Source organism: Solanum dulcamara, chromosome 2 (genome assembly GCF_947179165.1).
Source record: "Solanum dulcamara chromosome 2, daSolDulc1.2, whole genome shotgun sequence".
Lineage (NCBI taxonomy): Eukaryota > Viridiplantae > Streptophyta > Magnoliopsida > Solanales > Solanaceae > Solanum > Solanum dulcamara.
Window position 1 is genome coordinate 71,746,090 of NC_077238.1, and position 19,897 is coordinate 71,765,986.

The 19,897-nt window shown below is 37.3% G+C and overlaps 2 protein-coding genes across 6 annotated transcripts in view; both read left to right on the top strand.

Moving 5' to 3' along the window:
- Positions 1 to 4,321: 4,321 nt before the first annotated feature.
- Positions 4,322 to 19,897, top strand: part of LOC129880689 (pentatricopeptide repeat-containing protein At3g49740) — a 41,879-nt gene continuing 26,303 nt past the window's right edge. For 2 of the 5 annotated variants that reach the window (XM_055954846.1, XM_055954847.1), the window contains exons 1-2: positions 4,322 to 7,000; positions 11,963 to 12,013. In XM_055954846.1, the coding sequence (XP_055810821.1) occupies positions 4,342 to 6,516 (2,175 nt within the window). In that variant the 5' untranslated portion in view covers positions 4,322 to 4,341 and the 3' untranslated portion in view covers positions 6,517 to 7,000; positions 11,963 to 12,013. Of the gene's footprint in view, positions 7,001 to 7,412; positions 11,160 to 11,962; positions 12,406 to 19,897 lie in introns of those variants that run through there. The other 3 variants (XM_055954849.1, XM_055954845.1, XM_055954848.1) reach the window with 3 other exon arrangements.
- Positions 8,737 to 9,579, top strand: LOC129872800 (uncharacterized). The gene is made up of 2 exons (XM_055947684.1): positions 8,737 to 9,258; positions 9,313 to 9,579. Exons 1-2 carry the CDS (start codon positions 8,737 to 8,739, stop codon positions 9,577 to 9,579), a joined length of 789 nt encoding a protein of 262 aa, XP_055803659.1.

The window sequence follows — 19,897 nt, forward strand, 5'->3', positions numbered from 1 at the left end:
AGATGACCAAGAAATAATCTTCTAAAATCCATTAAAATTTGAACTTGAAAATGATAAAGGCAACACTTAGATTAGCGAATTTACCTCACACAAAACTCCTAATCAAGTTTTTGCTCACCACTAGATTTCTACGGAAAAAATACATAATTCAGAGCTTTAAATCACTGAATTCGGATTTAAGATGGCCAAGAAATCATCTTCCAAAGTTAACAAAAATTTGAATCCGAAAATGGTCAAGGCAACATCTAAAACATCAAATTTTACCTTCAACGAGGCTTCTAATCAAGATTCCGAGCTTACCAATGGACTCCCCATTAAATTCTCTTGAAGATAGCCTCTTGAATCGCCAGATTTAGACTTGAAAAACTCAAGAAATTAGGATTCAAAGTTGAAAGAAAAGCTGAAAAAAAATCCGCACTATGCACCAGATTTCCAGCTTTTATTGCATTTTAAAGTTTTCGAACGGACCTTCGGAATTCATTCAGAATCCGATAAAAATAAACCAAATATGCTAATCCACTAATTTCGACATTCTAGACTCAATAGAACATTCAGAATTCCTATACGGGGTCATTTTAATAAAAAATAGATCCCACATCAAAGTGTCATTTTAAGTCAAATTCCACAACTGGCCATGGGGTTAGATCGGAAACTTTGGGAAGCAAACGAAGGGTCATTCTAGACCAAAATTGATATTCTGGAACTAACTGCGTTGTCATAATTTTTATTTGAGTGCGTTTTCCAAGAATGTTGACCAAAGTCAAAAGCGCCAAATGACCCCAAACTCGTATCGATTGCCTCGATAGTTATGAAGACAATGCTACTAGCCTAATTTGGCCATTTTAGAGCTGATGGAACCATCAAAATTCAAATTTAAGGTCTCCTTGACCCAGAACTTGAAAAGTCACAACTAAACCACTAAGACCTTCAAAATATCAAAATGGGATCGGGACCTCTAAAAATTTGGCCAACACTTCTTCTAGACCAAAAATCATCCCCTCGAATCCAACGAAGTATTTAGAATTCCATTCTGAGTATCGAAACTCCAAAGTTGACCAAAGTCAAACCTTGGCCTAAAATTTCTTAAATTCCCAACTCAAAACCTCAAATCTTCATTACAACTCCAAAACTAATTTCGTAAACTCTCCTAGACCAATTTCCACATTACGGAGTTGCTGAAAATAAAGGAATTCCGTTCTGAGACCCGTAGCTCCGGTTGGTATCAAAAATGACTTTTTCACTTTTAACTCTATAAAACTTAAGAATTTGCACAATTTACAAACCATTAAGATTTTGATATTTTCAACTATACAATAATACTCGAGGACACTAATGATAGGGGTAAAATAGTAATTTCACATAAATTTTAAAAAATGACCCGCAAAGTCATTACAATTACTAGTCTAACTTTTACTCTAACCTGTTCCCTTTAAAACCAACCCTTCAAATTTTTACTAGGAATTTACAGGTTAATCCATCATTGTTATTAAGAGATTAAGAGGTTAAACATATACTAAAGGTAATGCATACTATGCAAATAATAAGCAAATTACTTTAATACATTCAAAAATATACATCTATAAATATAAAAATATAATTTTTTGAGCGGAGAGATATAAGCCATATAACAAAATTAAGGACTTACATGATTAAACTGAAAGAGGTTCCCAAAGCTTTCACAAACTTGAATAAAAAACTTTATTACACAAACTTAGATATTATACAAGGCTTGATTATACAAAGAGGGTAGTTGGTTTTTGGATAGTAGTTGAAAACATGAAGGAAAGGGGAATATGTTGTGTATTTGGTTGGTTACTCTCTAAGTTCTATGTTATTCCTCTTCTACTAACTTAGTACACCTTATATAGACATAAGGGTAAAGACACTAGTAGATTCAAACAAAGAAACGTGGCCTAAAACAAATAGGCCGACAAAAATCAAATAAGATTTCCTATATGTAAGTCGGGTACGCATTTGGGCCCCATCGTCACATGCATTATTAGTTTCTTTTCTTACTTTAGTTGATACGTACAAACGCGTGCTTATCAGGTTTTCCCTTGTGACAGGCTAGTGATAAAGTAAGCACTCACAAGACAAATGTGGGCATACCCACATGACACACTCTTTATTTATTTACATAGTAAGTGGTAGTAACTCCTCCAAGTAGGTGGTAGTAACTCATCCACATTGCTAATCTTCTCATCTCATCTTTTTACCATGTTTTTATCATGTACTCTTTGATCACTTTTTTCCTTTGTCTTTATCTCTTCTTGTCCTTCTCTATCATTCATTCTTCTTCCATTATTGCTGAGGTTCCCATTTAGTCTTGTCTCTATCTAGTCTAGCTCCATTATTGCTAATGTCTTGTCTTTATTATCTTATTTTTCATGTGTCTAAGTTATGTAATGCTATAGAGTCAAAACTTATATCAGAATCATCATCTTCATTAGGGTCTTGAGCATTTTGGTAATACAAATGTTCTTCATAATTATCTTCGTCTTCTGGACTTGGAGATCTAGTTCTATTTGGACTGAGACTAAAACAACTGTTTGCATTAAGACTATTTAGGTCTGGTACCAGTCTAATGGTGTTTTTTTGTCGGCCTATTTGTTTTAGGCCACGTTTCTTATTTTGAGTCCACTAGTGTCTTTACCCTTATGTCTATATAAGGTGTACTAAGTCAGTAGAAGAGGAATGACACAGAACTTGGAGAGTAACCAACTAAACACACAACATAATCCTCTTTCCTTCATGTTTTCAACTACTATCCAAAAATCAACTATCCTCTTTGTATAATCAAGCCTTGTATAATATCTAAGTTTGTGTAATAAAGTTTTTTTTCAAGTTTGTGAAAGTTCTTCGGAGGTTCTCGAAAGGAAAACTTCTCTCAGTTTAATCATGTAAGTCCTTAATATTGTTATATGACTTATATCTCTCTCCCCCAAAAATATGTTTTTATATTTATAGATGTATATTTGTGAATGTATTAAAGTAGTTTGCATATTATTTGCATAGTATGCATTACCTTTAGTATATGGTTAACCTCTTAATCTCTTAATAATAACGATGGATTAACCTGTAAATTCCTAGGAAATATTTGAAGGCTTGGCTTTAAAATCTACTTGAATTAAAAGGATGCCGTTGCCTTAAGCCATATTCGGGGTGTGATTAAAGAAGAAATTGTTAAGAACACAAGTTAAGAGAGAGAGAGAAGAACAGGGTAAGATAAAAAATAAAAATAAAAACTAGGAGAATATAGGTTGATTTCAATAATTACGAGGCTAAAACGTGACAAGACATACGAGAGAGAATATTGAGTAGGATTTTACAACTTATTTGCTAACATCGCATTTAAAAAATTGCTTTTTTACTTTACCTTTAAAATTATTTTCAACTTCACTTTCCTCTTTTTACCTTTATCTAAATCACTCTTTGTATTGGTATCAATATATATATTCAATCAACTCCTGGACAATACTAGAAAACCACAAAGTCGGATTCTCAACACATTAGTCATGTATACACTTGCTGTCATAATTTAGCTAGCCGGGAGACATGGTTACTAGCGAAGTTCATGTACTGTGCAAAAGTGCCACTCCGATCCATCTATATAATATTGGGCAGGCGTGCTGCTCTAATCTATACAGAAGACAATGCATAACATACAGACGTGCAACTCCGATCTCAATCAATTTATTCATGTAATAACTAAATTCTACTATCATTTCAATTTCCATCTTTTCACTCTTCAGTCTATACAAACATTTCACATCAATCCAAAATTAACTAGAACAACACCTTCAACATGATATAACTATAATTGGCCAACTTTGAATCCGCAGAGCAGAGTAAAATCATTAACTAGGGTGTTCAAGATAAGCCATAAGTCATGTAATGCTATTAAATCAAGGAATTAACCCCAAACAAGTCAAATAATCACATAAATTCATAACATGACACCAATGTCCGCATAAATGCGCTTTTTTTCTTTCTCATGAATTGCAAGGTATAGCAAAAAAAGGCGACAAATTCCATTTATTATGAACAATAATTTTTTGGTTTAATTTTTGCGAAAAATTGAGAGAATCCGTTGAATTAGTTAGAATATGATACAATTATTCTCTGACTTATATAGTGATCTAGACTTTTAAAAAATATATTGCAAGCATTTTTGCACAAAAATAGAGAAGTCCGTCCAAAAGAAAATTTTAGTATAACTTAGTCACATAATTTACCAAAAATAACGGACTGAATGCGTATTTTTAGTAATATATTCTTTTTATGAGATTATTCATGATCTATTAACATACCTTGACTGAATGTCTGCTTTTGACATTTAGAATGAACTTGACTGAAAGCTCCATAAAACAACTCATCAAACTCAACTGCCTTCTTTTAAACTTCACTCGTTCCCACCAATTCTCCGATGCTCTCCATCTCTTCAACCAAATCCATTCTTCCCTTCATCTCCGACCAGATCATTACACCCTTTCAACAACCCTCACTGCCTGTGCCAACATCCTATACAACACTAGCTTCGGCAATCAGCTCCACGCCTTCGCCATTAAAACAGACCTTAAACAATACCCCCATGTATCAAATTCTCTCCTTTCATTCTATGCCAAATCTAAAGATTTGGGTTCAGTTAAAAGGGTCTTTAAAGAAATTGAAACCCCAGATGTTTATTCTTGGACTACGCTGTTATCTGCTTGTACTAAATTGGGGGAAGTTGGGTATGCTTGTAAGGTGTTCGATGAAATGCCACAGAGAAATTTGGCTGTTTGGAATGCAATGATTACTGGGTGTGCTGAAAGTGGGTGTCATGGGATTGCTTTGAATTTATTTCAAAGAATGCATTGTTTGGGTGTTAAATATGATAATTATGCTTTTGCTTGTGTTTTAAGTTTGTGCAATATGGAGCTATTGGATTTCGGAAGACAAGTGCATTCGATGGTCATCAAAGCGGGGTATCTGGCTAGAGTGTCAGTGATTAATGCTTTGGTTACCATGTATTTCAACTGTAACAATGATTTTGATGCTTTTGGAGTATTTGAAGAAGCTGGGGATGAAGTGCCTGATCCTGTAACTTATAATGCAATGATTGCTGGCTTAGTGAGTATGGAAAGAGCTGAGGAGGCACTAATAATGTTCAAGGATATGCGTAAGTTTTCTTTGAGACCTACAGAGCTCACTTTTGTGAGCATAATGAGTTCATGTTCGTGTATTAGAATTGCTTCTCAACTGCATGGTCAAGTTGCTAGAATAGGCTTAGAAAACTATACGTCTATCGGTAATGCAACAATAACCATGTATGCTAGTTGCAGGAACTTGAATGCCGCCTTTTTAGTTTTTGAAAGACTAAAGGTGAGGGATAACGTGTCGTGGAATGCCATGATTACGAGCTATGCCCAAAATTGTTTGGGCAGAGCAGCAATTTTCACATACATTCAGATGCAGAAGGAAGGGTTAGAGCCAGATGAGTTTACGATAGGAAGCATACTCACGAGCACAGAGTCTCTAGTAGTTGTTGAAATGATTTTGGGTGTTGTTTTAAAGAAAGCCCTTATCTTGAAGACTGAAGTATCTAATGCACTGCTCTCTGCCTTCTGTAAGCATGGTGAAATGAAGCAAGCTTATCAAGTTTTTCATGGCATGTTTCCTAGAAACATGATCTCTTGGAATACCTTGATTTCTGGTTGTCATCTTAACGGACTACCCATGGGGTGCTTGCACCTCTTCTCTGAGATTGTTAGTGAGCGTTTGACGCCTAATCCTTTTACTCTTAGCATCATTTTGAGTGTTTGTGCCAGCATTTCAGCTCTACAACAAGGGAAGGAGATTCACACTTACATTCTCAAATCTGGATTCATTTCAGAAATATCTTTAGGAAATGCCCTCATCACATTGTACTCAAAATGTGGACTCTTGCATTGGTCTCTAAAGGTGTTCCAGATAATGACACAAAAAGACATATTTTCTTGGAATTCAATTATTGCTGCGTATGCACAGCATGGGAAAGGCAAGGAAGCTGTACATTGCTTTGAGATGATGCAAGAATTAGGTGGGGTCAAACCAGATAACACGACCTTTAATGCAGTTCTATCAGCTTGCAGCCATTCAGGCTTAATCGATAAAGGCATTGAAGTTTTTACCTCCATGGTTCATACCTATGGTATAGAACCTACAGCAGACCACTTCTCTTGCATTGTCGATCTTCTAGGTCGGGCTGGGTATCTTGATGAGGCAGAAAAACTGGTGAAAGATAGGCATGTTGATGTAGATTCCACTGTTTGGTGGACATTATTCAGTTCATGTGCTGCTTATGGCAATGTTAGGCTAGGAAGAATTGCTGCGGGATTTCTTCTTGAGACTGAGAGGAATAACCCCACGGTTTATGTGCTTTTATCCAATATTTATGCCAGTGCGGAGAACTGGGAGGACTCTGCTAATGTGAGGAAACTGATGAATAAATGTGGAGTGTTAAAGCAACCAGGAAGCAGTTGGATAGGATCCTAACGTTCATTTTGTTAATGCTGGATGTCTTGACGTGATTTGTTTCTAAGTTCAACCTTACTCATCAAACGGAGATTGTTCATGGTGGAGGAAAGGAAATATGTCTTAAAGATTTTAGACTAGCAATGTAAATGGAACATTGAAACTTTCTGATCCATGCCTGCAGGACTTAGGGTAACAGGTAGTCTTAGTCCTACATTTCCCACTTCAGTTCTGTGCCAGGCATGCTACATTCCTCGCAAGTGCCAATGACTCCCTAGTCCACTCCACCAGTGAGCTCTTTCCTCTGCATCCTTCCCCTGCCTTCTGCTCATGTTATAATTTCTTTGATGATGACTCATTGGGGAATAACTTATTGGCTGAAAATGTTTTCTTGGACGAATTTTTAGGAAAATTTTGCACTGTGGTCAGCACGCAATGTATCTACTTGAACTGGGCAATTTCTTGATGCTATTGCCATACCAAAGGACAATAGATCCATCAAAAGGTACGTTTTCAGAATGACGAATAGCCATTTTTCAAGTACAGATATCTTTGACAACTTTTATGTTCTTGATTAAAAAGTTGTGTTGATGACTCCATTATATTTTTGAAACAAGTATTATAAGGAAAGTTATTGTAAGTATTATGTAATTAACAAAAAAAAGTGATTCTCCTTTTCCAGTTTCTAGATTTTTTAATCACCTTTCTACTGAATATATTCATCAAAAAAACTTGAATGCTGCTTCGTAGATAGAGGATAAATCACAGCAGAAAAGAAATTGCAGATAGTAAGGAACCAACAATTTATTATCTGTTTTAGTCATTCAGAGAATTAGCTCCTGCTTTCAAGTCTCTTGAATTTCTTTAATCTTTTTAATGCTTGCTGCATAGTGGCTGACTGATGCTAATGTTCTTAGGGTTAACCTGATTTATATATAGTAAATGAAGTTCATCAATGAGCCAGCATGGTGAAATCGGATACTTTTTATCCTTGGGGTAGAGTGGGTTGCGAAGAAAGTGTTTCTCACCAAGTATCCATTCCTTAAACTCATTTTTTGGTGGCTGGTTGAATTTTATATGGATTTTATTGTTTGTGAACCTTCTCCCTATTAACAAGCCATTGTGGGTAACATTTCCAAAGTTGCCTCGTAGCTGTTGGGGAGTAGGATCTTTGAGTAGAATAGCAAGTGCAATTGGAGTGCCTTTATTTGCTGATGAATGCACTACTAAGCAGACTAGAATATCTTATGCCAGAATGCTTATTGAAGTTAATATTACCAAAGCTATCCCTCAGCAAATTACTGTGAAAGATCCTAATGGAGAAACCTTTTTGCAACAAGTGGAACTGGAATGGAAGCCTCAATATTGTGAGAAGTGTCAGCAGATTGGACACATGTCAACCCCCTAAAACGAACAAGGATGCACAGACAAGGAGGAGTAGACCTGGGAAAAAAGTAACTCAAGAATGACAATATAAAGGTGTGATTCAACCTCAGATGTAACATGTGGATAGTGAAGAGAAGGAGCAGGTACCTAGTCCTAGGCCACAAGTTAGAGATGAGAACAGTGGCAAACAAGGTGAGGGGATAAGGCCAATCAACCAAACACCTGGGGAGATGAGGCAGTATAATCAAAGGTCCAATGCAGGGGAAGCCAGACCAGAACTTAGTCTTGAAAACTTTCCAATTCTGGCAACTATATCAACTAGAAATGGGTATGAGAGTCTGATGAACAGAAAACTTGCTTCACTACCTGTTGATAGAGGTGAAGCACCTAAAACTTGTTAATGAAGTGGGTATTTTGGAACCTGAGGGGTGTGAATAAAAGGTATAAACAAAAGGAACTCAAAAACTACCTTCAGGGATAGAGAATAAAGTTAGCTGGACTAGTGGAAACTAGAGTAAAGGAACATAATATGAAGGCAACAATGAGAGGAATAGCACCTGGATGGGGGATATTGAATAATTATCATGCAGCTTCTAATGGAAGAATCTGGGTGGTATGGGATGAGAATTGGTATGAAGTTGAAGGAATACTAAGCACTGCACAAGTAATACATTGCAAAATCACGGACAGGAACAAGGGACAATATATTATGCTAACTGTGATCTATGGTTTCAACACTATATAGTTAAGGAAGAGTTTGTGGCAGAATTTGAATGCACTTGCACAAGGAATTTCCCTACCTTGGCTTATAGCTGGGGATTTTAATGCACTTTTATACCCTCAAGATAGGCTAGTATGAATGACGTCAAGGACCTTGCTGAATGTATTCAAAATATAGGGGTGAATGAATTGCCTTGGAAGGGAGCATATTATACTTGGACCAATAAGCAGCATGGGGTAGATAGAATCTCAAGTAAAATTGATAGAGCTTTTGGTAATTATGAGTGGATGATGCAATGGGGACATGTTTCTACTGAATATGAGAAGCCTGGAATATCAGATCACTGTCCTATGCTACTTACTCTGCAAGAAAATCAACAGGAGGTCGGGGGGAACTTCAAATTTTTTAATGTGTGGACTCAACATGATTCCTTTATGCATAGAGTTGAGGACACATGGAAGCAGTGGTATAGGGGGGATAATATGGAGCAGGTGTGGAAAAAGCTGAAAGCACTACAATCAAAACTGAGGAAGCTTAATAATTGTGAATTCAAGTTTATTAGCCAGAAGATTGAAAAGACTAGGGATGACCTTGCTAGAATTCAAGAGAGTATCAACAACCAAGTCACTGATGCATTGATTGATCAGGAAAAGGAGGCAATACTGAGACTAGAGAAGTGGTCCTTGATTGAAGAAAATGCACTATGACAGAAATCAAGAGCAAAATGGATACAACTTGGGGATGCCAACAACAAATATTTCAGTGCCCTGATCAAAGAGAGGACTCAACAGAAGCAAATTAGAGGTATAACAGCATTATCAGGCCAGGTATTATATGAGGCTACAGATATCCAAAATGAGTTTGTGCAGTTTTATAAAGGATTAATGGGATCTTCAGCAAATACTCTACCAGCTATAGATATTCAGATAATGAGAAGAGGGCCTATTCTATCTAGACAACAAAGGATTAGTCTGTGAAGAAGTGGCTGAACAAGAGATATATGAGGGATTGCAGGCAATGGGTAATGGATAAGGCCCAGGTATTGATTGATATAATGCTTTCTTCTTCAAACACACATGGCATATCATCAAGCATGAGGTTATTGATGCAGTGAAACAATTCTTTTCCACTGGAAAGATATATGATCCTATTAACTGTACTCTAGTAAGTCTTGTGCCAAAGGTACATAGTCCAAGTACTGTGACAGAGCTCAGACCCATTGCATGTTGCACTGTACTTTACAAGATTATTGCAAAGGTCTTGGCCAACAGATTGCACGATGTTATCCCCACAATTATTAGTGATAGTCAGGCAGGATTCATACCTGGGAGAAAGATCTCTGATAACATTATACTAGCTCATGAGTTGGTAAAAGGTTATACTAGGAAAAACATATCACCTAGGAGTATGCTGAAGATTGATCTGCAGAAAGCTTATGAATCATTGGAATGGTACTACTTAGAACAAGTAATGAAGGAGTTAGGATTTCCTGAAATGTTCACACAGTGGGTCATGGCATGTGTGACAACAGTCAGGTATGCTATTGTTGTGAATGGAAACACTTCACAAGCTTTTGCAGCAGCTAAAGGACTTAGGCAAGGAGATCCTATGCCTCCTTTCCTATTTGCTATAGCAATGGAATACCGTAGTAGATCTCTTAATGGCCTAAAAGAGGATAAAACATTTAAGTTTCACCCACAATGCTCCAAATTAGGCATCACTCATTTATGTTTTGCTGATGATCTGCTAATATTCTCTAAAGGGGATATAGAGTCCATCAAAGCCCTCCAAAAGAAATTCTTTCAATTTTCTCAAGCTTCAGGTCTGCAGGCCAGTTTGAATAAGATTTCCATTTATTTCGGAGGGGTGGCACCATTGATTAGACAGCAAATTATTCAACAACAAGGATACACAGTTGGTGAACTTCCCTTTAAGTGTCTTGGTATACCATTGTCATCAAAGAGACTTAACTGTTTTACAGTGGTATCCTCTGATTGAGAAAATTATGGCTAGAATTAACTCTTGGACTGCTAGGAAACTATCCTATGCAGGGAGAGCACAACTGATTCAGACAGTGTTGTTTGGAATTCAATCTTATTGGGCACAGATATTCATTATTCCTGCAAAAAATTATTAAGCTACGTGAAGGATTATGCAGGAGCTACTTATGGTTAGGTGAAGGATAAGTGACAAAAAAGGCTCTTGTGGCCTGGGAAAGAGTATGCAGTCCTAAATATATAGGGGGCATGGGCTTGATTAATATACAACTATGGAACAAAGTAGCAATTGCCAAGCTATGCTGGGATTTAGCACACAAAGAGGACAAGCTATGGATCAAATGGATACACACTTATTATATAAAAGAACAAGAGACATGGCCACATTCAGGACAGGCAAGTTGGATGGTCAGGAAAATCATGAATGCTAAACAGATGGTGGATCAAATGCAACAAGCTAGAAGCAGAAAGGAAAGTATGATTAGCCAAATCTACCTGACTATGATAGGGGATCAGACAAGAGTAGAATGGAAGTGTCTTATATTCAAGAATGAAGCCAGGCCAAAAGCTTGTTTCACTATGAAGCCAGGCCAAAAGCTTGTTTCACTATGTGGCTCATGCTTAAACAGAGATTACTTACTGCTGATAGGCTAACCAAATGGGGACTGGAAGTGAACAGAACATGTGCATTATGTCAATGTGCAGATGAGAGTATTGAACATGCGTTTGTCTAATGCCAAAACTTATGGAACAGATTGCTGGCATGGATTCAGAAGACAGACCTTCCATCCATAGATTGGAACCATTTCTTGCAATGGTGCATCAACCAAGGGAAGGGCAGGGCATTATCAGCACAAGCTTTTAAGATCATTATGGCTGAATGTGTGTATGGGATATGGATAGAAAGGAACAATTAAGTCTTTGTAAAGAGTAGTAGAATAGAAGAAGTAGTGGCCAAAGAGATAGCCTACACTACCATTGTTAGGTCTCATGTTAGATTACAAAGTTTTCTTAGTACTTTAGCATTTTGAGCAATAAGTTTTGTTAGAGCTAATGTAATGAGGGATACATATGAGAACAAAGTATTTTGTGTCTAGCTACTTGATATGTAGTGACGTTTCTGGTAATTAATATAAGAGTTGGTTACCAAAAAAACAAGCTCAGATGAGGTCAAATCTTAACGTGTTAAAACATATGTGCATTATGTTCTCAAAAAAAATAAGTGAGATTAATAGAAAAGAGTTTTCCTTTTCTGCTGCATTGTATTATTCATTTGTAGCGAAGCTACAAGTTTCATATATTTTCTAGAATTCAAAATTTTCATGCCTATGTTTTTGATAATTGATGAAATGATGTAATGCAGAGTCAAACTCATAACTTTGAAGATTGAGGCAACTAGCTAAGCATGAAAAGAGTAAGCAAGGAGACAATCTCAATTATTAATTGTTTAGTCTTTTTTACTTCTGGGTATTTCCCATTTCTTTATTCTACTTCTATGCATGGATGTTGTATAGAATGGATTGCTCATGTGGTTTTACTATTTCCCCTATTGAATTTATATGGTTTTCTAGCTAAAATTTAACTACTCAAGTTCTCAAAGCAGATAGTATTTTGGATGTTAGTTAGACATCCTTCTGTTGGGAAAGGCAAGCACAAACAAAGGTGCACGACAGGGCAATAGCCGAAGAAAATTCAAATCTAAACTTTTCCTTCTATTTGAACCAAGAGGACACGAACAAATTCAAGCACAAACACTGTTTTGGGCAGCAAACATATCACCAAAAATAAATATAGCAAGGCAAAACTAAATCAACATATGAGACACCAAATTTACGTGGAAGACCTCTTCGGTGTGAAGAGTAAAAACCACGGGACTAAATTCTCCACTATAATAAGTTTTCTCCAAAATGGCCACCAAAGAAGTGCCAAATAATGAGCAACAACAACTACAAGATAGTACCAAAAACTAGAGAAGTAAAAGGAGTAAAATCACCAAATGCAGCTACTGTTCACGAGCTAAAATCTGGAGCTACAAGACTCCAAATCCACCTCTGTTAGTTCCCAATTAAAGATTAAGTTGAAAGGAACAAGCTGTCCAAAAATCAGCTCAATCGGACAAGGAACGAAGTGGGAATTGTGATTTGAAAAAGGTTGCTAGGGCTTGTGAGAGAATCTGCACTCTCACTTTTCTCTCTATTGTGGCTGCTGATCTCTCTTGTAAATTATGAAAATAATACCTAGATGAGTCTTACATATGCACCATAAGAATTGGGCTTATGGGCAAAAGTGGGCTAGTCCAAATTGAGCTTTTATTTATCAACATAGGAAGGAAAAAAGACCAAAACCCAACAATTCTCCTCCTCCCGACTATGTGGAGGAGCCCGCCATCCCGACGATCATGCAACATTCTTCAAACTTCCCTCTTGGAAAAGTTTGTCATCATGTCGGAACCATTATCATTCGTATGAATCTTCTCAATTTCAAGCAACTTTAGAATCCAACACATCTCGAATTCAATGGTATCTCACATCAATGTGTTTAGACCGATCATGAAATGTAGAATTTTTGCCAAGGTGAATAGCACTTTTATTGTCGCAATAAAGCACATACCTCTCCTGAGCACAACCAAGTTCTCCCAAAAATCTCTTCATCTAGAGCAACTCTTTACAAGCTTCAACAACAACAATAAACTCAGCTTCTGTAGTAGATAGAGTAACACATTTTTGCAACCTAGATTGCCAAGACACAACTCCCCCTGCAAAAGTAGTGAAATAACCTGAAGTAGATTTACGAGTATCAACATCACAAGCTATATCTAAATTAGTGTAACCACAGAGAATAGGCTTTCCTGTTTCAAAACACAAACTCAGATTAGAAGTGCCACAAAGATATCTCATAATCCACTTTACTGCATTCCAGTGCTCTCTTCTTGGATTAGAAAGAAAACGACTAACAATACCAACATCATGAGCAATATCCGGTCTTGTACACACCATTGCATACATCAAACTACCAACGACTGAAGCATAAGGAACTTTCTTCATATCTTTCTTCTCCCTATCACTGAAAGGACAATGCTTCTTGCTCAATTTGAAGTGCATAGCTAAAGGTGTATTGACAACCTTAGCTTTGTCCATGTTAAATCTACGAAGTACTTTCTGAATGTACTTCTCCTGTGATAACCACAACTTCTTGGCCTTTCCATCACAGATATTCTGCATGCCAAGAATCTGTCTTGCTGGTCCAAGTCTTTCATAGCAAAAGACTTATTCAACTCTTGCTTCAACTTTTGAATCCTGCAAGCATTCTGACCAATAACAAGCGTATCATCAACATAAAGCAAAACAATGATAAAGTCACTAACGGAGAATTTTTGCACAAAAACCTAATGGTCTGAAGAAGTGTTCTTGAAGCCTTCTGACTCATAAAAGACCAAACTTCCTGCACCATTGCCTAGGAGCTTGTTTTAGACCATACAAGCTCTTCTTCAATTTGCAAACATAATTCTCTTTTCCCTTGACTTCAAAGCCTTCTGGCTGCTCCATATAAATTTCTTCATCTAAGTCATCATGGAGAAAGCAATATTAACATCCATTTGCTCAATTTCCAAGTCCAGACTTGTAGCCAAGCCTAGAACCACACAAATGGTTGACATCATCACAACTGTAGAGAATATCTCATCAAAATCAACTCCCTTCTTATGGTTAAATCATTTCACAACTAATCTAGCCTTGTACCGTGGAATTGGGTTGCCATCTTCATGTTTTACCTTGAAAACCCACCTATTTTTCAAAGCTTTTCTGTCTTTAAGCGGCTTAACCAAATCAAAGGTATGATTATGATGTAGAGACTTGATTTCATCTTCCATAGCATCAAACCACGTTTCTTTTTCTTCACTTTCCATGGCCTCTTCAAGACTAAGGTTCTCCCCCGTAAGTCAAGAGTACATACTCATTGGGAGAATAACGAGATGAAGATATTTTCTCTCTAGTAGATCTTTTGAGAGAACTCTCTGGAGCATTAATAATAGTTGGTTGCTGACCAACCACATCAACTTGCACTGGAGCATCAACATCATATTGGTCATTTTGAATATGATCTTCTTCTTCATTATCAACTTCATTTTCATCATTATGAAGATTTTCTTCAGGAGCAGTAGTCAAAGGAGCTGGATCAACATCAACTAAGCACTCACTACTCTGAGAATAAATTTTCTCAGTTTTGTCAAGATCTTCAATTGTTTGGTCTTCAAAGAACACAACATCACGGTTTCTAACAAGTTTCTTCTCAACCGAATCAAAGAAACGATAACCAAATTCATCTTGACCATAACCAACAACGATACACTACTTAGTTTTAACATCCAACTTTGACCTCTCATCCTTAGGAACATGCACAAAGGATTTACACCTAAATACTTTAAGATGATCATAAGAAACATTCTTACTAGACCAAACTCTGTCAGGAACATCACCATTCAAAACAACAGTAGGAGATAAATTGATAATATAGGCACAGTATTAAATGCTTCTGTCCAAAAGGAATCTGGCAACTTAGCATCTGAAAGCATACATCTAGCCCTCTCAACTAGAGTTCTGGTCATCCTCTCTGCTAAACCATTTAGCTGAGGAGTATTTAGAGGAGTTTTCTAATGCCGAATACCCTGCTCTCTACAATATTTATCAAAAGGACCAATATACTCACCACCACTATCTGAGCGGATGCATTTCAATTTCTTCCATGTCTATCTCTTAACCAAGGCTTGAAAATTCTGGAACACATCAAGTACTTGATCCTTGGACTTCAAAGAGTATACCTAGAGTTTGCGAGAATGATCATCAATAAAAGTCACAAAGTAAAGTAAGGACCACACAAATCAGAATGTACCAACTCCAGCAAATCAAGCTTTCTTGAAGGCGGATGACTGAAAATAAACTCTTTTCTGTTTACCTGCTAAGCAATAAATACATTTCTTCAACTTTGCTTGTCTCACTCTAGAAAACAAATTTTTCTTAGCCAAATTATCAATCCCTTTCTCTATCATGACACGAAATCCGGGCGTGATGACACTTATCCATTCCCATCGGAAAAATAAGCCTAACCCAATAATTGCAGAAATAGTTTACAATAGGTAATTTGAAAGACAATAACGGAAAATATCCCCCACAGACTGGTTGTCACATGTACAAGCCTCTAAATACAAGATTCTGAAATAAATACAAGTCTCAATCTTTGTCTCTCGAATAAAACAAAGTAAAGGTAAAGAGGAACAAGAAAGATTGCCGGCATCTACAGCTACCTCCCGAATCGCCTCTGAAAGCCTCGGATGAAAGAAAAGAGAACTCGGTCATTGTCCAGGCTCGGAACCTACACAAGTCTAGATAGCAAGGGTGAGTACTACCGATGCGGTACCCAATAAGCGAGCAACTAAGACTAAGCTAAGCTAGTAAAATACACGTACTCCTGCCATACCATCCAATTCCTTAGAGTACAACCTACATAGAATTCAGCCCAGTCTAACAGTTCTAACAACACCAGTACACATATCTCAACAATAGTACAACTCAAGTCTCAATCGAATCACCACAGTCAATAATACAAATCAGGAGAAGTATTAGGGGTAAAACAGTCCACAATGGCAAAATATACATGATGCAATGTAATGCAATGCAATGTCACATATAGTGATGCATGTCTGTCCTAAATGATACACATCCGCTGACTAGCAGGATGGAACTCATAGGGGCCAGACATGGACCATGTATCCACCGGAACCATTTTCCTTTGGCATAATCATCAATCGCTAGAACCATTTTCCTTCGACATTGCCGGAACCATTTCCCTTCGGTATGTTCATCACTCCTCAGAACCATTTTCCTTCGGCATATTCCTCAAATCAATTTCATCTCAATATATATCAGAACCAATGCAAATAGGCAATGTTCATGTAATCACAATAATGGAATGATATCAACAAGTCACAACTCATGTCATATCAATCTATTTACATACTCACAATTAGTCAAAGGCTAAATCATATCAATCACATCATTATAACTCATCAATTTGCCATATAATTACCCCATTTCTTCGATATCAAATTCAATTGAATAATCAAATAGTCCCAAACTACTTCCCAATTTAATTACCTACAAGTTTGTGGCTATATCAGACAATGAGTTGAAGATAATGTTAGAAATCACATTGTGAATGAGACACATGCTAGAAATTTACAGGATAAGCTCGAGACACTTTATGCTTCGAAGACTAGCAATAACAAGTTGTTCATGCTGAAACAATTGATGAATATCAGGTATAAAGAGGGCAATCCTATTACAGATCACATAAATGATTTTCAGGGTGTCCTTGACTAGCTGTCCGGAATGGGTGTAAAGTATGATGAAGAAATACAAGGACTTTGGCTTCTTAATACTTTGCCAAACTCTTTTGAAACTCTTCAATTTTCTTTGACTAATTTTGCTCTCAGTGGTGTTGTAACTACGGAATATGCTAAGAGTGGTGTCTTAAATGAAGAGATGAGAAGAAGATCTCAAGGCTCATCTTCTTTAGTTTCACACTCCGATGTTTTGGTTACTGAAGACAGGGGGAGAAGAAAGTTCAGAGGTCACAATGAAAGAGATAAAAGTAGAAGCAAGTCAAAGTCTAAGTACAAGAATAGTACATGTGACTATTGCCACAAGAATGGGCATATCAAGAAATATTGCTGCAGGTACAAGAGAGATATGAGACAACAAATGAAAGATGGCAATAGTGAAAATCATGTTGCTATTGTTGCTAAGGATGATCTTCTTGTTGCTTGTGGTGAAAATGTCATTAATCTTGTTTGTGGTGAGTCTAACTGGTTTGTGCATTCTGGTTCTACTTCTAATGTCAAACCAAAGAAGGAATTATTTTCTTCTTACACTACAGGTAATTTTGAAATGTTGAAAATGGGCAACGAGAATGAGGTTGAGGTACTTGGCATTGGCACAGTTTGTTTGGAAAGTAACAATGGTTCGAGACTAATTCTCAACAATGTCAAGCATTCTTCAAATGTTCGCTTGAATCTGATTTCTGTAGGAAACCTTGATGATGATGGTTATGTTAACACCCTTGGTGCTGGCCAGTGGAAGACTACTAAAGGTTCAATGATTGTGGCCCGAGGTGACAAGTTGTCTAACTTGTATGTATTCCAGGACTCCATTTTTAGAGACTCAGTAAATTTGGTGGAGAATGATACTTCATCAGAGTTATGGCATAGAAGGCTGAGTCATATGAGTGAGAATGTAATGACACTGAAGGTCATTTTAGGAAACATTTGCAAAATGACCGTTTTACCCCTCCCTACAGTTGCCCTGAGTTGTTTTTGATTGGTATCGAGTGTTGGTTTTGGAAAATTCTATGAAAAAGGTTGAGTATTGGGAGGTTTTGAGTTTTCAAAAGCTTAAAGTGTTCAAAAGTGGTATTTGGGACCAACCGGAGCTACGAGTCTTGGAACGGAATTCTGGCGACTCCAGCAGCTTTGGAATGTAGAATTTGGTCTAGGAGAGTTTACGAAATCATATTTAGAGTTGCAACGAAGATTTGAGGTCTTAAGTTAAAAATTTGAGAAAATTAAGGCCAAGGTTTGACTTTGGTCAACTTTTGGAGTTTTGATGCTCGAAATGGAATTTCGACGACTCCGTTGGTTTTGGAGGATGATTTTAGGTCTAGGAGACTTCGAATTCGAATTTCGATAGTTTCATTGAGTTCGAAACGTTGAAATTAGTATGGTAGCATGTAAAGTTTATGTGCTCGGGATTCCAAACGAATTCCGAGGGTCTATTTCGAACTTGATCTTAATGAGTTGTTGTATTTTAGCTGCTGCCTGGTGTCTGGGTCATTTGTTCTTTGCGATCGTGTAGGCCTAGTTGTGATCGTGAAGGGTTGGTTCAGTCATTCATCGCGATCGCGTAGGGCAATACCTGAGCAGACCTAAAATTTCTCAAAAGTCGGGATTTATCCATTTCCACTATTTTTGAACCCTATAAGCTCGGTAGAGGCGATTTTAAAGGGGTTGTTCAGGTTCTTAGTGTGGATAAGTGACGTTGACTTCAATCTTTCAATACCCAGTAATTATTATATGATTTTTACTTCGAATTCATGATTATTATTTTTTGAATTCATGATTTTTTTATTTTTTTTTTAATTTAAATTTTCCTTATTATATATAAAAGTGACAATACAAGTACAAAGAGGGGGACATGAAAGCCTTACCTCCAAATCTAAGTAGGGTGATAAGCCGGCTAACCTATTAAGGTCGGCTAACTTATCCCTGATACAAAAAGGTGCTATCTAGGTACTAGAAAAGCGGTAAGCCTATGAGAGGACTCCTCTCGGTACAATGCGACTAAGAAGAGCGTAACTGAGTGAGAAAGCATGGTGCTGCTGATTTGGATATGTAGAAAGTATACCTCATTGATGAAACTTAAGTCGGCTAACTTTTTCAGGGTCGCTCGACTAACGTTTCGAGGTTTCCGTTCGAGCTACAACTTCTTGGACTCTAAAGGTGCTGGTTCAAGAAATCCAAGATCAGCTGTAAATCCAGTACAAGGCTCAAGGTAACAGGACACCTGTACCAAGAGACACACAACAGTGAACAAATTTGAAAACTAGTTTCATTTTTGATGGCTGTTGTGTGTGGCTCCAAGTATTGGATGTTGTGTTGCTGGTCTGGATTCTTGTTGTTGTTGTTGTGGCTTGTTGGTGGGTGGTCCATCAACCTGTATTCAAAAGAAGGCCCAAAGAGTTGTTGTTGAGTTAAACATCCAGCTGCACCAAAAGGCAAACATGAACCATCCGCTGTAGCCTCTTTTTCAGGCTGTAACAACATGGAATCTGTGGTTGGAAGAAACAGCTCCCCTTGTTGTTCTTAGAATCTGCACAGAGAAACAACCATAGGCCATTCCACATGTTGGCCCAAGAGATGCCAAGATGCAGATCAGCCCTGTAGTTTGGATTGCATTTCTGAAGCTGTTGTTGTTGGAAGTTGTTGAGAATTGTTGTATGTTGTAGGTCTGAGGTATGAAAGTGCAAGGTTGCACTTGTTGCATCTCAGCTAATTTGCTGCAGGTGTTGTTGTTGTAGTTGTTGTTGCACATTGGAGGAGTTCCAAGGTCAGCTGTTGTAATTCCACTACAAAACTCCAAGCTTCTGTAGTTCTGCCTCCCAGGTATCCCTTGTTGTTGCTGTAGTTCTGCACAGGTTGAAGTTCTTGTTCTTGGAAGATGTAGCTGTGAGGAAGAACGAAACCAAAAAC

Coding starts and splice junctions, on each gene's coding strand:
- LOC129872800 (XM_055947684.1), top strand. CDS start 8,737: ATGAATGACGTCAAGGACCTTGCTGAATGTATTCAAAATATAGGGGTG. Junction 9,259..9,312: donor TGATTGATCAGGAAAAGGAG/GCAATACTGAGA, acceptor GCACTATGACAG/AAATCAAGAGCAAAATGGAT.